The 21,051-nt window shown below is 42.9% G+C and overlaps 2 protein-coding genes across 2 annotated transcripts; both read right to left on the bottom strand.

Moving 5' to 3' along the window:
- Positions 1-87: 87 nt before the first annotated feature.
- Positions 88-10,341, bottom strand: tspan5a (tetraspanin 5a). The gene is given in 10 exon segments (XM_070854935.1): positions 88-2,568; positions 2,670-2,712; positions 4,834-4,945; positions 5,582-5,886; positions 6,150-6,197; positions 6,524-6,649; positions 8,111-8,281; positions 8,369-8,515; positions 9,006-9,056; positions 10,250-10,341. Coding segments are annotated over 8 exon segments (1,002 nt in total). The 5' UTR covers positions 10,331-10,341; the 3' UTR covers positions 88-2,568; positions 2,670-2,712; positions 4,834-4,872.
- Positions 10,342-12,550: 2,209 nt separating this feature from the next.
- On the bottom strand, positions 12,551-14,197 carry LOC139223277 (uncharacterized). The gene is made up of 3 exons (XM_070855253.1): positions 13,948-14,197; positions 13,381-13,383; positions 12,551-12,966 (listed from the first exon to the last, which is right to left on the bottom strand). Exons 1-3 carry the CDS (start codon positions 14,195-14,197, stop codon positions 12,551-12,553), a joined length of 669 nt encoding a protein of 222 aa, XP_070711354.1.
- Positions 14,198-21,051: the final 6,854 nt, after the last annotated feature.

Here is a 21,051-nt window from a genome sequence, read left to right as displayed (position 1 = left end):
AAAACTCTGCAACGAAACCAGTGACGCTTGTTTTCCCTTTAGACCACCACAGAAAGAAACACTGATGGAAAATCAGCATCCGAACAATTTTTATTTCCAAATTTTAGATTTAATCTCAGGGCTGGATTTTGTTTATCCGATGTTGTAATTACTGATCAGTTCTGCATCAGAATACACAGTGAACACAAGACAATCATGGGATACATTTGCCAGCAAATTGGTTTTCATCCAAGTAAGAACAGAGCCGTAGGGGACTGCCCTTTGTTACCACAGTCAATCATGACGAAACCACGATAGTCCAGAAAATGTCTTATGTCGAAACAAAGTGCCAAAAATATACTTTCCCTGCAGGTTAGTTCAGTAACTGTAGGCCCTGTCCTAATATAATGCTTCTGTTCCAGGTGTCTTCCCGTTAAAGGGGAGTTCTTCCTGCCACTGTTGCCTAATATAACATCTGATGCTGCTCATGTGGGGATTCATGAATCCTTAATGTTGAATTCCTGAATCGTTGGGTCTCTCTTAATTAAACAGTTTGGTCTAGACCTGCTCTTTGTGGAAAGAGTCTTGAGATAACGCTGGTATGAATTGGTGCTATATGAATAAAGATTGACTGATTGAAGTAGCTGGGGTTTTGCCCCTAATAGGCTGTTGTTAGACATGGGCTGTGATGTAGGTGCTGGGCTTAGATTACAAGATGTTGGACAAATGAGTTTATGGTCCAGCGGGACATTTTTCGATTCAACGTTAAGGATTCAAGCATCCCCTCATCAGGCATGAGGCGACAGTGGGAAGGAAACGCTCTGTGGAACCTATTGGACAAAAAAAAGTTACAGGATGATGCTTCTAACCAAAATATGACATTAAATGGCGGTGAGGTCACAGCTACGTATATTTCGTAGTCATGTGTATCAGGATGTGAATATGCTGAACTAGTCTTGTTTTTAAATAAAATTTCATTCATTTTTCACACTCTCAGTAGCTTCAGTTACTTCCTTGTATGGGATATAAGGTTTAAGGTAAAGTAAAGTTTCTAAGTTTAAGTAAGGTATAAGTTTCCAATACCTGTGCCTGAACCTGACCTTTTCCAGTTCTTAATTTGGGAAATACTAAAAAAAAAAAAAAAAACTAATTTCACTGAAAGGATTAGTTGAGATGTTTCAAGCCCATTCCATTACTCACATGACTGCACTACAAAAGGATTGCTTTTCAGCATCAATAGGAGGAAGAACTACAGAAGCAACCAATAACTGCTCTGACATACCGACAGCATCGTCCCACTACTTGTGTTGTACTGGTAGAGACGTGTGAACCACAAACAAAAGTCACATTTTAAATGTCGTCAAAACACACACATGCTGCCATTCCAGAACTCTAGCTCGATAAAGTGGTTTCAAATAAAAATGGATTTAAATCAGGTAACGTGTGACCGCACACACACGGTGCCAGGTTCTAGTTTACGGTGAAACATTTCAGCCAATAATTAGACCCAGAAGTGACGTCGTGGCTCATCCGACCGCGGTTCAAAGAATTTGTAGCACAGATACACTTTTCTACCAAATGAGCTCTAGTTCTTCAGTTGGTTCTGTTCACAATTCTTGGAACATTGGTTCTATCTGGCAAACTAGGCCGCATTTCCGCCAGTTTTGCCCACTGATGATGTCACGGTTTGCCGCACAACAGGTAGACCAGGACAACCTGCCGTTCTTTGGTCCCAACTGGAAACCGATTTATTTTAGATTCCAAACCAATTTATTTTTGGTTGAAATGCCCCAAACTGTTCAAAATGACGTGCGCGGACCAGAATAGAACCTGTCCCGTGTTGGCGGAAGATGGGGGCACCAGTGGAGCTACATAGTGGTAGAGAATTAAGTAATGGGGGGGGGAATAAAAGTACACTCAGTACTCAGTTAAGTCACTTGTTAGCATTTGCTTTTCATGCTCATCTTGACAGTTTGTACAAATACACAAGAACAGGAATTAGAATTCATTGTTAGTGCAACTGTAACAACAAGTTTGTGGATAAAACCAATTAAAACGCTTCTTATTATCGATTAAATGAGAATTTATGCGGCTGAAGGAATCCTGGAGGCTGCTGGCATCCTTTTTTCGGCTCAAAAACAAGTACAAGTTTCCTAACCTCGTGAGCGGCGGCCACCAGTGCCTCTGTCCCGGACAAGTGGTGGAAACACACACGAACTAAGCACTTTAAAATAAGCAGATCCTCAGTTTCTTGTACACAACTATTTCACAGTCCTACGTGACGGGTGTAGCAATGGAGCGTTATTTCCACAGTGAAAAATACCGATCTAATATCAAAAAGATGTATCAAAACTCCTACACCCTACACGTAGCTATCAAAAGTGGAGCATTGCGACGATCTGCATGTAGTGCATGTTTAACCACCCTATCCAACGATGATCTTTTTACAGTAGTCACACAGTAGTGTTATATACAGAACATTTCACACATTAGTGCCTTGAAAAGGTGCTGGTTCAGTGAACAAAAATGGTGAAAGTGATCAGTGAAGTCCTCTTGATGTGGTTCAAGGAGGCGCATTCAAACCCGGAGCTAAAAAAAACAAAAAACAAATGAGATCAAATATAACTGATGTTATTGTCCATCACACTCAATATACAGCTGCATTCAATTTCATTGAAAGGAAATGTTACCTGTTAGGATTTGAAAATCCTGCTTCAGCATTATGTAAAGAAACTGGAAAAGAGGAGATGGAAAGCTGAACTCATTAGACAGCCTATACGTCATTTGCTAATTAACAATACTCCAACACCCATGTGCTGTTCTGCACTTGTAAAGTAAAGGTTGAACGAGAAGCAGAAAATAGAGCGGAGGGTTGAGGGTTAAGGCTGGGGTTTCCTGCAAAGGGTCGGCAGTTTAAACTACAGAGAGAGAGAGAGAGAGAGATTCAGGACGACGAGACAGAAATAGAAATAATAAATTCAGCTGGACAGAATCACAGTGAATAGACAATCCTTTCTTTCTTCCACTGTCTAAGTCACGTGACAGCTTATTAACGCACAACCACCCCAACTCTAGATCAACATGCAACTTTCTTTTTTTTTTTTTTTTCCTGATTCGTCATTCAGTCCACACAACCCAAATATCCCCAAAGGTCCAGATGCAGACTTGGTAGCTGTATCTGCATGGTGATGCCAGTTTTGTCTGGACTCCATATGAAGCCACATTCTTATCGTACAGTTCTGGGAATTGAGAAGCAGCGTTCAGATGGGGTGGTGGTCAGCAATGGTTGGCTGCTGCCACAAAGGTCTGAGGAGCGATTATCTTCTTCTATCTGTGCCTACATCCTGACTGAGCACATTACTACCTTCATAAGTGATCATACAAAAAGAATGGCTAGAAAAGGGTCTCAGATCAGATCAGTTGTGATTAACACAGCTGTCTGTCTAGATGTTAAACTTAACTTTAACATTAACTCAGAGGCAACACACACTGCAGCATCCTGACCGCTCAGGATGCAAAACGGTCCTATTTCCAAGCACTGACAGGCGACAGCCATCCAGAATATCGATGCTTTTATCACATTTTGCTTCAGAATAAGCAGCTACGCTCGCGTGTATAACACCTACAGTGGGTGCTACAAGCGTTACTTGACACAGCTAGTGTGTGTTGCACAGAAAAGTTCGCCATAATAACTTTAAAAAAAAGAACAAACTGTTGCAATAGCTGGCAAAAAGTTGCCAAATACTGAAATAACAGGAAATGCTGCACAGAGAAAGGAAGCAATGCTTCATTTACAGTTTTCCTGACTCTCTAGTCCTGCATATGGGAAGTGTCACTGGAGTACTCGTGAACTCAGTGTTCAATTATTAACCAATTCTTAAAGCTGTTATGTGTTGGTGGGGTCATGATGCTTTGGTGCTGAGACATCATCGTCAAAAGTCTACTTAAGTAATAATAAAGTGATCTTTACATGGAGACTGAATGTGAATGCTACAGTGGGAGAAGAAAAGCATTAATATAGTAATATGTTAGGCAGGCAGAAATATTTAGAACTCTAATTAGAATCTTATTGTGTTTGCTGTGAAAACAGGTCGATGGCAGGTCAGTCTGAGGCTATTAGTCATTGAGAGAAAGACTTACCCTGAGATACCACCTGGCATGTCTGCGTCGCATTTGGGCTCCGTCCTCAGCTTGGTTGTTAAACCACTGGGAGGCCTGGTGCCGCTGATTCTAATGTAATATTGATGTGGTAGTGGAGTGAACGATTGAAAGGCTTTTATTTTGAAAACTGCCCGGATTCTCTGCTGCCGCTTGTTTTTCTGACTTCCTGCCCGCCTCATCTGCTCTGTGCTGCTAGACTACCTTCCTCCCTGACGTGCTGCAATGCTTCTGATGGGGTTTTTAAAACATTAGCTAGACTGGGTGCTGCAGACACCCCCAGTGGGACTGAGCCTTTATATTTAGTACAACAAATGAAAGCTGGGTTCGTTAACACATTTCTGATGACTTTAGTGGTTCACTTGTTTTAGTTAAACCCACCACTCTGCTGGATGCTTAAATCATTTCATGTCATGAAATGATTTCATATAAATAAATATGATGATGCGTAAATCAATAATCAATAACCCGCCTACCCACCACTGACCTGTTTTCTTTTAAATCATGCATTTAAACGAATATAAAATGACTCCAGTGGCACACTTTTACCCAACAGCACACAGGAAAGGTAGAATAAATGTGCAACAGCTCCAAGTTTACAGATTTGGACCTTAGTCAACACCAGACAGAGAAAATCCCCCCAATCACATCAGCGCTCAACACACAACAGTGACTAGATGGATCCATCACACCCACCGGCTACAAACACACATACAGCGTGTGCGCGTGTGTGTCTCATGAGTGGTAAGCCGATGCTTTCTTGCTGGAGTGTGGTGGGAGTCGACGCATGGAGAGAGGGGGGGGCACCCTGACGAAGCATGGAGGAGGAAGAATGAGGTGTGAGGTGAGATTTGGCATCGTGATAGTAAAGCTCAGCAAGATCACTCTTTATCCCTGCTTTTGTCCTTTCAAAAGAAAGGTTCCAAAGGTCCCTGTGTCACCATTCCACTTTTCCAGACTTCTTTTCTTGTTTTTATTCTAAATATCATTCAGACAATTGTTGTTTTTTTTTTTTGCTGACTATGAAAATCATTGCTTTATTCTTTGTTCTTCCTTTAAAAGAAAATTTGGCTGTCCTCTCAGGGGCAGATGAGTCCCAAACAAAGCCAAAATCCATCATCTAGAGCTTTGTTAATGATGTGTGTGTGCAGTGACTAGTGTCCACACACACAGACACACATATACTTTAGTTTTTAATGTGTAAAAACAGTGCTCTCAATTTGAACTTTGCCATAACGTACAAAGATGGGCCTGAGAGACACTTCCAGCATTTCTACCACGACAAAAAGCTGCACTGCCTCGTGTTTGTGGAATGGAAAGAATAAAACAAAACGATGGGAGCAAATCAAGGGAAGAGTGCTTCAAAGGGATAAACAGTGCTGCATGTATGAGGATACATGAGATACATGAACTGAAGCACTAAGAACAAAGAGCAGTTTCTCACCAGCTTGCCTGCACAGCTTCAATGTCACTCACTAAGTTCTGGGCCAAACAGATCCCAAAAATCTGTGGACGAAGGAAAAAAACCATTAGACAGTTTTAAAAAAAACGAGAAACGGAATGATAGTTTGGTTTCCAATCTTTTGTCTTTTGTCAGCCGCTGTGAGGGTTAAACACATGAAAGGGACTGGCCTGCAGTAGCGCAACTCCTATAAAGATCCCGGCCACCAAGGTGAGGTTGTCCTGCAGCCACTTCTCAAACTGCGGCACGCAGCCTTTCACGTTGATGTAGTCCTTCTGCTCGGAGTCCTGCGAGAACAGCATCTCCAGGAGTCACCTTAACATTCTCATTCTGACTGCACTCATCTGTCGTCGTGTGTTACAGTGGTAAAAACTGCACTGGACACATGGGTGACGTGACTTTTTTTGATTTCCATCTTTTGATCTGACTTTGGAAAAGCTTGAAGAATTGCTGTTCTTTCTGGGAGACTTAATTACGGCTATCAGTAGCTTTACACACTACTGGGGCAGGTGTGGGAGACGTGAAAGAGTGAGTGAGTCACGTTACTTACTGGTTTAGCTCGAACGTCGTATCCACACTGGGTGTTTATTACGTCCTCCTGCGATCAGAAGGAAGAAACTTTAACCACAGCGCACATTAGTTTTTTTGCAACATCTGGCTGCAAAATCATTCTTTTTTTTTTCTTTTCTACAGACAAACTGAGCAGTGAAGCCGCCAAACTAACAGATCGCCACACACCACTTGTGATTTGTGCGTGTGAGTAACTCTCTAGTTGCTTAGTAACGGCAGCAGCGACAGTGACAGCAGCACGATCCCCTCGGACGGTGTTTTCCAGGTGTCTTTAGACGCGACATTGGAACGGCCCCTTATGAAGCCATTCCATAAAGCGTGTGTGTGTGTGCGTGCAGAGTGAGGGGCTCGTACCGCCGGGTCCTTGGTGCAGCAGGAGAAGGGAACGCCACACTTTTCCCGACTGGGGTTCCCATCAGTGCAGTTAAAGTAGATGTTCAGGTTCCAGTCATCCGCTCCAAACGCCCCGCAGCACTCCCACTGCAGCCAGCCAGAGAGGACAAAACACGTCAAAGGGCCCTTTACATCAACATTTCCTCTATTTGTGGACAATATTAAACGCACCACCACAAGCGGACTTGATGAAAACGACTAGATCTTGCATGACCTTACATAACCTTCTTCACAGGGCTGCTGGCCAGGCACTGTGTTAAAGAGATAAATACTCTGGTACCAGTAGAAGTAGAAAAGGATTAGAAGCTACATGTATTTTATAGAGAAAGGCCATGTCAGACGATTTATATATTATACAATTAGATTATGAGAAGTATTATTAGAAGTATTATCTATTGCAATAATTCTATTTTAATTATGAACACAGTCAGTGTGAGCATGGCTTTAATGGTGCTGATGGACAACACCATGAGCCCTACAGGCCCCCAGCTTGGGGTCTTCTTGGTTTTGGTTGGTTTAGACTAGGTTTAGGTTAAGAAATGTAGTTTGCTCTTTGAGCCTGGAGCCTGTAGGTGTGTGGAGTCTGTGTGTTCTCCCCATGACTGTGGGCTTCCTCTGGGTTCTCCAGCTTCCTCCCACAGTACAGACACATGCAGCTTAACTGGTGACTCTACATCGCCTGTAGGTGTGAGTGGTTGTCTGTCTCTGTGTGTAAATAAAGATTGATTGATTGATTATTGACTGGTGATCAGTCCAATGTCAGCTGGGATTAAGAATAAGCGCTATAGACAGTGGATGGATGGTTTAGGTTAGCACTGAACACCAGCCCACTGATTACTGACATGTTTACTTATGTTACGTTACCTTTAATAAATGATTCCTCTCCTCCCTTCTTTGTTTGAGAAGTCATGCTAATTCTGTTTCTCTATATGCTGCGTAGCTGAGTGTTTAACGATACCTCAGGATGTATTTGTTGATTAGATCAAGTAAAAAGTGTACTGGAGGATTAATCAGCAGAAATACTCTAGTACCTCAGCTCAGTACTTCAGTGCTTGACTAAATGTACTTAGTTGCATCCACCACCGCTGCACGTGTAAGTACTGCTGAGATGTAGGTAATTTACTGCTGGAGATGCCGAGACGTGGGAACATGTTAACATCATTAATGACACCACTCAGTGGAATCTCAGTATGACATTCACACTCACTTTGACTTCCTAACAAAACGGTTCTGGCTCTGAATGTGTAATTGTCTGACTGCTCCTTTCCCTGCTATGATTACTCTGGTGAGTACACTGCCAGCACTATTGACAGACAACCAAAGCTGTGATCAAATACAGGCAAAGATGAGGATGAGGAGGCAGAAGAGAGAAAAACTAGCTGACGTATTCATTGTTTAAGATCACAGAAGCAAACAGAGCAGAAGAAGCAGAAGTTGCCAGTAACTAGAATCTGTGTGAATATCATTTTGTTTAACTATCAGTTCTCAGCTCTGCAGCTGTAAATCGATATATTTCTTAACGACTATCTGCTATTCTGTTAAACTTACATATTCCTGAGTGAAGTCAATGAGGTTCTGTAGATCGATGTCGTCCCGGTACGCCCGGATGTTGTTGTTGATGAACAGGTTGAGCTGGTCTTTAATCCAATCCTTGAAGACAAATGCCAGGACTCCTGTCGTCAACTCCAAGAAAAAGATGATGCCCAGAAACACGGAGAACTACAACAGAAGACGACAGATACTGAGGACGTTTGCGAAACCGTACATTTCCCCATCATTCATCATCATCTGCATCACGGAACCTACAAACTTGAGTAGAAACGTGTTTTCCCGGAGCGCTCCGATGCATCCTGCGAAGCCCAGGATGAACATGACCCCTCCGACCACCATGAAGAGCCAGACTGGGTCCAGACCCCCCAGGTCTGTGATGGATGAGATGTTGGACAGAACGCCCTGGATGGGGGGGGAGAGACGGAGAACAACGACGACAACAAGCTGAGCGTGAGCCAGGATGCTACGGCGAGTGACACCCACTGGGATTTACGTCTGCAAAAACTGAAGAACTTTAAGGACTTTAAAGCTGCCATTAGTGGTTTTTTTGGCCCAACATAGGGGGCAGAGAGAGAGAAGCTGCTGGAAGCTACATTCTTTTGTTTTATTGCTGGAAATGAGATGAATGAGTTTTTTTTTTCATAGTTTGCAGGTTACGACACCAAAACAACAAACTAAAGCTGGAGGGGGGGGGGGCTTCCTCTAGAAGTGACACCTTGATACCCTTACATGTAAGTCATGGGATCCATTGCTGACATAATAATACTGATTATTGCAGAAGAAAAACTTTACCATCACGTTGACCTTTGATAAAAAAAAAAAGTCCTTATTAACTTCTGTTATGAATCTGTAGAAATATAGATTGACTGGTCGAGACTGAACAATAACTTACCTTCTCACTCCATGCCCATAGTCCGATTCCAACTAAGGCCATGCCCAGAAGCTGAAAGAAATGACAGTCACGTCAAATAACTGGAAAGGTGTTGATGTAAGGTGACATGGTGGCTGTCAGCCAAGCTTTCACCACCTTCTTTATCCCATCTTGTCTTCTCTCTCTATCTTAGTGTGACCTAACACCAGTCCTGGATATCTTTCACTGTACGTTCGCCCTTTAAATGAAGTCACACCTGAAAATTTAGAGCAATTTTTCAATTCAAAAAACTTCTTTTTGTAGTTTGTAGGTCCCTGCAGCCACCCGAAGGCGGCAGGACACACGTGCTGAGAGCTCTGCAGCCTCTGACTGGAGAAGTGCTGCACCAGAGGGCTGCACATGATGCAGAGGGACATCGGGCTATTTACAGGATAACGACAGGCATCGGACCAGGTCACAGCTTGGTATCATACATCAGATTGATCCTGTGTGTCACGGCCTCCTTTCCAACTTCAAAAAGTAATGTTCTCTCAGTGAAATGCATTATTTAGCGTGTATGAGGTGATCCATGGGAACTACAGCACAACCTTGACTGAAACAGTGTTGAATTCATCAGATGATTCATCAGTCGAGTTAATCTCCCCAACATGTGGACACTGACTGCTTTTCTGTGTTTTACATCATGTTAAAGTGGCTTCTGCTGGATGTACAGCTGATGTTCAGGTATACTGATCCACCACTGTTATAATAATAATAACAACCATAATCAGCATTATTAGTAACACACACAACACCAGAGCCTTAATCCCCCCCCCCTCTGCTCTGATATTATGATCACGTGCTCTGTCCTCTACAAACCTGACATGAATGACATCACTTTTTTTTTTTTTAAAGACATATTACGTCATGCCTGAAGGCACTGAGAGGTGGAAGTTGGAGGGTCTTGGCCGCGTCCTGCTGTCAGAGCACTGTGTGCCAGTGAGGCGACATGAAGCCGAGCCTGGATGATAAGCCCGCAGGCCGACAGTGAAGCTCAAAGCTCTGGGACAAAAAAAAGCCGATTAGCTCCCCTCGTTGTCTGCTGCTTTTATCCGGACACGACTGGACCGACAGGAGCTCCGGTGGTAACGGTGGCACGGAGAGGCGGAGAGACGCGGCGGTGATCGCGGCCTTCCTCCCTGCAGGCCGTGATAATAACCGACCTGGGGAGGCGGAGATGCGCAGATTCATGATAATAAAAATAAAAAAAATAAAAACCAACATACCCAAAACATGATGTTGAATCCGAAAATGAAGTATTTGATGCAGCAGCTGACTTCGTGGCCTTTGAAATGATTCCCCGACATGTTTAAGCATCATCGGCGCGCCGTCAGAGCGTGAGGAGAAAGGACGGCCTGCTTCACAGGCTTTGTGTGCGCGCTGGAACAGGTTCAGCGCCCCGGGGAAGCATCTCCGTCCGCCCGCCGTCAGTGTTCGCGCAGCCGCTTCAGAGGTGCGGAGGGAGCATCACACACACACACACACACACACACAGAGAGAGAGAGAGAGGGAGAGAGAGAGAGAGGCTGGAAATGCGGACTGATGCTGACGCAGTTCCACCGGAGAATAAAAACGAGCCGCTCCGTTTTTCTGGACAGTTTGCGCCTGCAGGAGGCGGTGCTGCTGCTGCTGCTGCTGCCGCTGCTGCTGCCGCTGCCGCTGCTGCGGGAGGTCGTCGATGATTGGCTGAGAAAAGGCTTGAGCGACTGAGGCCGCGGCCAATCGTATCAGGAGGAATGATGACACATTTCCTGTGTGTTCAATGACGTAACAACAACAACAACAATAATAAGATTAATAATAACAATAAAAATAATCATCATCACCATCAAGACATACTAAACATACTGAAGTCACAAGTAGAGAATTCCCCCCCCCCTACTCATTCATTTGAACCCTTTCATGCATGAATTATGTGTTTTTATTTATCTTTAGGCTGAAAAAGAAGCAACGCCCCAGGTGATGTGTGGGTGGCCCTGATGAAGATCAATGAGCCAGTCATGGTCACATATGATGAACACATGAAGGGCTTGCTGGATCAGGGATCTGGGAGCGCTGCAGGACTTTCTGCTGCTCCATATGTCCACTCCACATTTTCTGGATATCTATTGTAGCCAATGTAAGAACTGTGTACAAGGAAAGGTGATGGTACTGAAGGGTAAGTGTTACCTTCTTTATGGGAAAAGCAGTCTCAAAGGTACAATGTAGGTCAAGTGAGCTGGTTTACAGTGAGTGGTGGAAGAATAATAGCTTTATATGTAGTAGCAGCATTACATCCATCACATCTCTATTGACATACATCAGTGGAGTCTCAGAAAGGTGTGTGATAATGTGCAGACCATCCATCCATCCATTATCTATACCTATATATCTATATAAGTTTGGGTTCAGGTGTTTTGCATTGGTGAGGACACGGCGCCCCCTTGTGTCCTGTAGGAGTAACTATTTATCAATGTTCCTCCACTCCTTTTCTCTCTTTCACTGTTTTGTCTTTTCATTTATTATATCTTTATATTACTTTTCACGAGTCACTCAGTGATATGTGTTAGCACTGATTATTTTAGTAAGTAAAATAAAATCCTAATTAAAATAAAGTTTTTTTCTTCTTCTTTTTCTTTAGAATAATAATGTTATTAATATCAGCCCACCCTCAGACCAAAAACAAGTGATGGTTTTTTTCAAAGGGGTTAAAGCGACCAATGTTGGCGATCTATAGTGGCCGTATTAATCTACATTAATATTAATCGGTGTTAGTTTTAATCAGAAGCAAACAAGGAATTCAGGTGATGTCAGAGTCAGCATTTCACCCAGGAGACTTACTTCAGCATCATCATTTAATGTAAATTACATCATGTGTGTTCCACAGCTCACGTACATCACATCATTTTCACGTACGTCATGTGACGTACTTGGCCTCTATAAATAATGCACTTATTCTAACCCACACAGTGATCCTCTCCTGGGCCTGACCAGCTAGTTTTGGTGCCTAAGTCTGACCAAACATGTGTCTGCACCTAACTAACTGAAAACACTCATTTGTCACTTTTGGGAGGTTTTGGAGATCCACCTATTTTGACATTTTAGGATGTTTAACAGTGCACGGCTGATATTGATAAGGATACTTTGCTTTCTTATGCACACTTGCTTAGACTGCATGTGCATCTGCATCTTTATGCCTTTTTATTGTTATTTATTATTGATGCACAAGTGAATGAGTGAATGTATGTTTGTGTGTGTGTCACAAAGTGTATTTGTAGGTTTTTTAGCACAACAAATTTCGTTGCACTGCTGGTGCAATGACAATAAAACTTTCTGATCCTGATTCTGATTCTGATGTGCCTTTTACAAGTTCCTAGACCCCCTGACGTAAGAATATTGACAAAAAGCAGTTACTCAAAGTGTTTATTTCTGTGGATTCAGTTTTGCAAAATGTTTGTCTGTGTCAAAGTTGCAACACTTCAGTCTCACCATCACGTCCTCGCTGCATTGCTTGGACACGTTTGAACAAAAAACATCAGTGCAGCGTGTTAGGCGCGTGGGGGGGGTGCTTGGTAAAGCACCAGTAAGGGTTCACTCAGAGCGCCTCTGTTCAGACAATAAAGACTCTGTGTCAGGGCTTCATGCAGCACCAGACTCCCGCTCTCGTCGGTGTAACGGAGCTGAAAGCCCACCACCCCCAGAGGCTTCTCGGCCAGAACAGTTGACACATCAAACACGTCATATCCAGACGAGGGCCGCTGGTCCAGGGTCAGCAGTCTCTCCTCGAGGGCAGGACTCTCCGTCTGAGCTCCCAGTGAACCTGTTACACTGTGCAGGGTGACGGTCACACTGATGGGACGGGGGTGGAGGGTTTTCCTGAACAGAACCAACTCCGCAACCAGCATGGAGGGGTTCAGGCTGCTGACATTGAACCAGATCCACCCTGGAGGAGCACGATGTGGACCTGGATGGTTGAAAGACTCATTTTCATACATGCAACACAGATTTAGATTTTTAGATGCGCACCTTCTCAATCGATGGCTTTTCTTGATTTTGATCATTTTCTACATTGTAGATTAATATTGAAGACATCAAAACTATGTGGTAAACAAAAGACCATCAGCTGTGCTGTGCAGGGTTCATTAGAAGTAAAATCCTCAGAAATCGCAGAGTTCAAGCAGCAGACACATCTCAGCATCAGCTGCTCAGAGGAGAGTGTGTGAAACAGGCCTTCATGGTCACATTTCTGCAAAGAAGAAACTACTGAGGAGGAACAAGAAAAGGAGAATCGGGCCAAGAAACGCAGAGAGTGGACGTCTGACCAGTGGAAATTTGTTCTTTGGTCTGATGAGTCCAAATTAGAAAGATTCGGTTCCACCTGCTGTGTCCTCGTAGAAAAGCTGAACGGATCACCAGTATGGCCGATTAAGTTGAATTCTAAATTCATCTGTTGGCAGAACTAGCTCTGGTTTTAGGCTGTGCATTTTGCTGAAGCAACATCTTCACACTGGAAAAGATTACAAAGTTAAAGTAGCCCTCCACAAGTTGGACTTATCAAGCTCAGCTTTAATCGTCCTGCTGAATTCTGTCAGCTTGTAAAAACAGGTGTGTAATGTCTTCTGTCACTCTGAGGGAGCTCGATCAAGTCTGACGAAATAACCTTGATGCTGTCTTTTTGTTTCTCAGGGGTTGGGGCAGACCAAAGCAGAGCTAAAACTCCCCATCAGTTCTACAGTTGTTGGATGAATGTATACACATGCAACTGTTTGCTACCACATTAGCTGACTGTGTGCTGTTGTGTTCACAGCTGGATTTCATGTATGCACATTTTTGAGTCATTTATTGCACAATCAAACTGGAAATGTGAAAAATCACTTCCCATGATCAGAATAACTGACACAATCATTGCTTTAAAACAAGACGATCATTCCTTTCAAATCCTCACCAACAACACTCCGAAAACTCTGCACCAGTGTTCCATCTGAACCCCCAAAGTCCGGAGCCTCCAGCGAGTCCAAGCGGTGATAGATCCTCCTCATGTAGGGATGTGGCTTAGACTGATGGCTCGCAGACAGTTTATCGATATGTAACATTTCCAAAATGGCTTTGTTGAGCTCTTGGTCATCCTCTGCATCTTTGCGGTGATCCATCAGCAGCAAGCCCGTGACGGAGCACAGCAGGAGGAAGACCAGCATCACGTCAAAAAATCCCAAACAGATTCCTCGGACCATTCTGACTTTTAAATAATTTCCAACCGGTCTGATGTGATCCTCTAATCTGCACTTCTTTTTTCAGTCAAAATGCTGCTGAAAGTTCCCCCTCGCAGGCTGGTGTGCAGGAGCAGGTATGCAGGAACCACAGGGGCCGTCAGGACTTAGTGCAGTAGCTCCATTCTGAAGCTGAGGAATGTTACTTTCCTTTGACAAACACTGACTGTAATGAGCCACACAGTTCTGCCTCGCTCTCACCAAGCAACCACAGGGCTGGAGCTAGAAGCACTGCAGTCTCAATACAAAGTGTGATGTATGTTACAGTCACACAGTGATGCGTTGGATTAGTCTGGACAAAGGGATGGACAGGGTTCTATTACTGTCTGCCACAGTTCTTTGCTACAAAGGGACATCAGGGGCGCTTAGGAAGACAATGAGATTTCAAGATCACAAGATAAAGTTGTGATTCTGTGAGGAGAAAGTAAAGAATAATTAAAGAATAATTCAGCCTCTTAACTAATATGTCAACAGTTTTTGTTCTCAAAGGGGTTAAAACGACCAATGTGTATGTAGGCGACCTCTAGTGGTCACAGTAGTTAATAGTTAATAGTCTGATGAGAACTAGGAGAAGAGATGTGTTATTACTATTCATATATCAACTAGTGTCATGTTTGTCACAGCTACCACATTACTCAGCCCCCCCCCCCAAGAGCAAACTGATAGCTCTTATTTATTTGAGGCAATATCGTACACCCTAAAAATGTTTTTTGTTTTTATTCTTTTGGAAACATTATGACCTGTTCTCATGACATATGACATATATATATATATATATATGATACAATATGATATCTAAAAATCTTTCTCTCAAAGTTTTCTCTCATTATTATTTCTCTCATTAGGGCTTTTTCATCACATTTTGATGAAAATCTCAAAAAGAGTGGCCATAAAATTAAGCTTAAACCCTTCAGAGTACATTTTTAGCAACTCTTAATGTTCAATGTGCATATTGTGCATAAATCTGTGCTTATTTCTGATGCAGTTTTCACGGGTGGAAATATTTACTTAAAACATGAAACACAGGTTTACCGAACATCTTCAACAACGGCTGGTTTCCATTTCAGAATCTCAGTTACAGTCTGGTTTAATGCAGGCTGACTCACTATGGCTTAACAGTTGTTTATGTTAATTCATTTCACTTCTGTATTATATATTATAATAAGAAAAAGGTCGTACCTTTAATGCTGATACACAGACTGTGTTTGCTCTCTGTCTGTATGTAAAGATGTAATTTTAATGTATCTTAACACAAAGTCTCTTCTTAAACAGAAATCTGAGTCAGTGGTTCAAAATCTAAGTGACAGAAAACTTTACAAATTAAACCACACTTTTAAATAATACGGAATGATTGATGGTATTATTTTATCAGGCGAACTGATAAACTCCTACTGGCTCCTTAAAAAAACTACAGTATTAATGTACTAGTACAGGGGTGTCCAAACCACGGCCCGTGGGCCAATCTTCATTGGCCCGCAGGAAATTCTAAAACTGTATTGGAACACGGCCCACACATGGAACCTGCTGGACTGTGTTGTACTTCTTAGTCTCACCGCTAGGGGGAGTAACTGTCTTAGACGAGGCAGCTTCTCTATAAAATGAGTAATAGAAGAAGAAATGTGCTACAGGTGACCCCAACATGGCAGAACTAAGGAAATGTAAGAGAGCAGGTGAGTGTAGAATGTTGGAGTTGTGGCTCTGTGCTGCAGTGGTTTTATTCCCTGAGATCAGAAATGGAGCAGTGTTGAAGAGAGAAGGACTCTTCATGAGCTCAGTGACCCTCTCTGGTTGGCATGTTTAGTGGATCTCACTGATCACCTGATCACCTGAACAAGAGCCTACAAGGCAAAGAGCAGCTTGGACCACAACTAATAAATGAAAGGCTTGAATCATATTCAGTTATCAAGCAGAATTTACCTACATGTGATTGATTTTGCCAACTTTAATCCACTAGAGGTGAGGAGATGTACATCACCTCTAGTGGATTAAAGTCACTTCTAGTGAGTGGCCCAGCCCTTTGGATGTTTTTCTGTATGTGGCCCTCAGTGAAAACAGTGTGGACACCCCTGTACTAGTAGGTACTCTGAAGGTTTGTCACTTCAGTCGACCACTTTGACGTCACATTGAGGCGTTTGATCCATCACCAGCATAAAATGACCAATAAGCTTTAAAAAGTCCAAGTTCATATAAGTGACTACATTTTTTGTAAAAGCTGAAGAACAATGACTTAGATTTCACAAATCAAAGTTGTGTTTTTCACGTCTTCTGGACCAACTCCTCTTTCATTCCATATTTAAACCACCGTTCTGTGGCTTTTCCACGATGTGTATCCTTTAAAGGAGTACATGAAGACCATTTGGTCTCCTTTGGTGTTCTCCTTGCATCAGCGCACTGTTCAGCCTTTTATCTTTCTGTTCACTAATGACAAAGCTGCTCCTTAAACCACCGAGCACTTTGGACCAGCCTTTGATCTCAGATCCTGGTGTTTGTCTTTAGGTTTTTCTGCTCCGACAGCAGCGACAAGGAGGAGGAAGGTGTCTTCAGTCGGTCCTTCCTGCCCTCCGCTGCTGTCCCTCCCTCTCTCCCTCTCTACTTAGCTCGCTCTCTGGTGGGTGGAGTTTGTCCCTGAGGAGTGAGCAAAATTCTGTCAATGAGGTAGTTGCTGTTGAGGGCAGAGAAAAGCAGACGAGTAGTTAAGGAGGAGGCGCCAGATGTTACCAGCTCGGGTAAGGACACCTCTAACTGTGTGTGGAGATCTCTGCTGGGAACCTTCTTCTTTTTCCTCCCACTTTGTTGGTTCTTTTTTTATCATCTGTTCTTCTACAAACTATCTCAAATATATTTACAATGTATCAGCATATTTATGAGGTGATGCCTCAGTATATTCCTGTACTCCAAATGTATGAAGGATTTGATGAAATCTAATTTTCAATAGTTAAAACTGTCATCAGTGATGGTGTATTTAATGCAGAATGCATGTATGTGCTTTCTAACACATGCACATGCTCTTCTTTCTGTAATGCTACAGCACTGTAACATGGACCAATTGCACCCATTTATCACACACTGAGCTCTAGTTTCTAGAAGTCGGAGAGCATTTGGGAGCTCTCTAAGGATTTCTGTTACACATTCTTGACTATGCTGTTAGATGCCTGCCAACTGTTATCCACTCATGTTTTCAGCGAGGGGGGGGCCTTCTCCTTCCCCGATGGCTCGTCTTTCTTTGAAAATGACTGCCTGCTAAGGACCCTGTCATTATTAAGATTAAAAGAAGAAGCTGCTGCTGTGACTGGATGCAAGCCACTCGTTACATGGTGTATCACGTTCCCTCACAGCTGTCCGCTTTGTGCTCATCACTGTTTGCTTTGCTCGTGCACAATCTTATCTCTCTGGGGGGGCGAGGGGGGGGCAGAAAGTTCATGTTCTGATTGTCCCACCTAAAATGGACAATCAGATTCAAAAGCAGAGCAGAGACAAAATGCAACTTTTTCATTAGACGCCCTGTTAATAAAGGCAATAATACATCCGGAACTTTAGCAATAAGTCTATCAATCATACTAAGTATATAGTATTAACTATATTAGTGACTTAATTAGGCTGGGTTGGGTCTGGAATCAGCTTAGACATAACTGCAGGTGACGGGCAGGTTTTTTTCAGAGAATGACAAAGTCAAGTCCGACCTCACGCTGCACCTGCAATACTCTTACCCCAAACATGAGTGCTCGTTCATTATGATTGGATTAACAACGTTTCACGCTAATTACCTATTCATGAATTGACCTCACCACGAACAACAAGCAAAAACACCTGGGAAATACAATCTGCTTGGCAGCTCTGTGGCAGGTGTACAGAAATGTTAAGGAATCTGGACATCAGATGAAAAATGTCTCCCCATTTTGTAAAAGTGGTTCTGCTGAGCCAACCTGCTGAATGAAGAAATTCATTTGTTTCTGACATTTTAAATCCCTCTAGAGCCACATAAGGCTTTATATACAACTGCTTTTGCAGGACAAGCACCACTGTCTGTCTGTGGCATGTCTTAATGTGTTAAATATATGGAGTGCCCCTTTAATGGGGTGTAGATTAGCTGGAGCGAGTGATACCATACCACCCAACACTGATGTTTTGTTTAGGTCTGGATTAGGCAGCTTGCTTTGAGGAATGTAAATCCAATCTGTCATTAAGCCTCGCAGCATGCCCTGAAGGATCCATCAGTACAGAGAAAGTTCACTGCTGACATGTGAGGTTAATTCAAGGTGAGCATGGTGGTCTTTGCCCATCTGGCTAGGATCTAAATCCGCAGTATCTAACATGACATGAAGCATGACAGCTTCCCTGGGTATGTGTTGTTGATGCTATATTGTATTGTGACTGTAACATGAAGCCCTATCATAACAGGAAAGAGAGCCAGCTAGGACATGGCCCTCACAGTGCTCTCGGCAGTTTAACATTAAGACCTTTCCCAGCACTCCTACACCACAGCCTCCCCACTGGGACTCACATCAGTCATCCAAATCTCCAAAAAGGACTGGACTCTGGCTAACTTTGTGCCGCTGTATTGAGAGTAAATATCAGTGGCATGTAGTCATTTAGTGTGATTCAGTGCTGGATGGGGTGCTATCTGCTCAAATGTGATCCCCTCTTCAGCTCTGGCATGCAGTTGGACTTTGATTTGCTCCACATGTCATTACCGCAAAGCTGCAAGCTGCAAGTATGAACTGCTCATGCAGACTAGTAGGCAAGATTCTGCTCATCATAATTCTTTGATCTGACTGACTGTCTTTAAAATGTGCTGTCATTGTGACTGTACACAGTAGATCCATACTTGATAGGTGTACATCTCTTTCTATAATCACAGAAACATGCTCCCATTGAGCTACAGGAGCACTGGTGAGGTCAAACACTAATCTTGGATGATAAGGAAACTTTGGTATTTTTAAACCCGGGTCCTATTTTTACATATTATGGGTACAAAATGACTAGGAGGCGCAAACTGTGTTGAAACTGGTCAAGTAGATTGTCGAAATGGGACGCAATGGCTGCATCTTAATCCTTTTGGGCAACTTCACTCTCTTCAAAAGCCACCAAATACCATTAACAACATAAGAAAAAGGCAGAGGAGGATTGGGTCATCCACCAATCAGAAGATCGATCTCTAGCTCCTCTAGTTCAGATATCAAAGTGTCCCTGGGCAAGACACTGAACCCTGAAGAGTGTGAATGTGTGTGACTGAATTGTCTACCCCCACTCAAAATAAGCTACACCCTGTATGAATGATGTGTGACTGAACGTAGTGTTAAACTGTGACTACTAGAAGCTGTTAACATATCGATAAAATACACTGACAACTGCAGCTAAAACTAGACACTTGCAATCCTTCCCATCCTTTCAGCTAATATAGTTCACAAATTCAGTTTAAATTGTGATACTGACTTATTCTGATCACAAGGTTGCAATGCAGAGAAGAGTTTTTATTTTTAAAGCTGCACTGATTAATATCTTTATATTAGTAATTAATTACAATGGTTAAAGTGACTCATAGTGACATTTTTTCTTGAGGCCTTTGTTATCATTCTTGCTGTGTCCTAACTGTACAGTTCAAATTATACTTTGGTTGATATTTTACATACCAAAGGTAACTAGAGGTCATTTGAAGTACAAGATATTGCAGTCAGGTGAAAACATTTATCTCGAAAATAACTAACTATGTTAAAGACGGGATATGCAACTTATCCTGGAACCATTTCTGTTCTATTTGCTGAATAAATCAATCAATCGAATCGATTTTATAAATCAAATGGTTTGACAAAAACAGAAAAAAATCCAGTACCATTACCTGTTGGAGGCCTGTAACAAGCCTGTAACAAGCCTGTCCAATCATTGCATCGGACCAAATGCAGTGATTGGGCGGCTGACCTGTCTCCCTGCACACTCTCTCCCCGTACACTCTAGGTAGCCTTTTTGCTAAAGCTAGTGAGCAAGTGAGTCGCATAAACTTGGCAGAGAAAATCAGCCGAAATTTGAGGTGCAGCTCAGAAACAGACTGTCATGAGTGACCCAGCACGAAGCACCAAGAGTTATATGTGTGGCACCTCTGAAATCTGTGTTCCTGCAACAGTCATTTAGTGAGCTAAGAGTACAAAGCACACCAACTGAGCCGACTAAACAGTAACTAAGCTAAAGGTAATGTTATATTCATGACGGCTGTCATGGTGGTCCCGTCCTGCGGCAGTAGTCAGGCAGGGGGAGGCAGCTTTGGAGGCAGGCCTGTAGGAAGGGGGCTAGATTTTTTTTAGTTGGATGCTGGAAATTTACATACTCCTGCTTGTTTTTCTTACAGACCATGTCTTCACGCAGCAGCCTTGGTTTTAGCTTGACCGGCACAGATTTGGCAGCTTTTTCAATGAAATATACAATCCAGGGGATTTAGTTTTCCTAGGGCACTGAATGTGCTACGTCCAGCCCTACTGACCTTTTTTGTTAGGCTAATAAAAGCAGTACATTGCCAGCATGGCTAATGGGGTTTGAGGTGGAAGTGAGGGTTGGGGGGGGGGGGGATGTGACCACTTGGAATCCTGTTTTCGTACTCAGCTCCTTGAACATGATCTTTCAAGCTCCCTAAACACAAGCATTGTTCACTTGGGACAGGCTTTAACATGTTCACCAATGCAGAGGCTGATTATAAGGTGCTTTTCTGTCCAAGGTGCTTTCTGCATTGGTGTCTTCGACAAGTGTTGAAGGAATGTGCTTGGTTGACATCTGAAGCCTGTTTTCAACTACCA

Source organism: Pempheris klunzingeri, chromosome 23, assembly GCF_042242105.1.
Source record: "Pempheris klunzingeri isolate RE-2024b chromosome 23, fPemKlu1.hap1, whole genome shotgun sequence".
In the NCBI taxonomy this organism is placed as follows: domain Eukaryota; kingdom Metazoa; phylum Chordata; class Actinopteri; order Acropomatiformes; family Pempheridae; genus Pempheris; species Pempheris klunzingeri.
This window is presented reverse-complemented; position numbering and strand designations above follow the sequence as displayed.

Bases quoted from the DNA above. Each gene is read 5' to 3' on its own strand.
- LOC139223277 (XM_070855253.1), bottom strand. From the start codon at position 14,197: ATGCTGGTCTTCCTCCTGCTGTGCTCCGTCACGGGCTTGCTGCTGATG.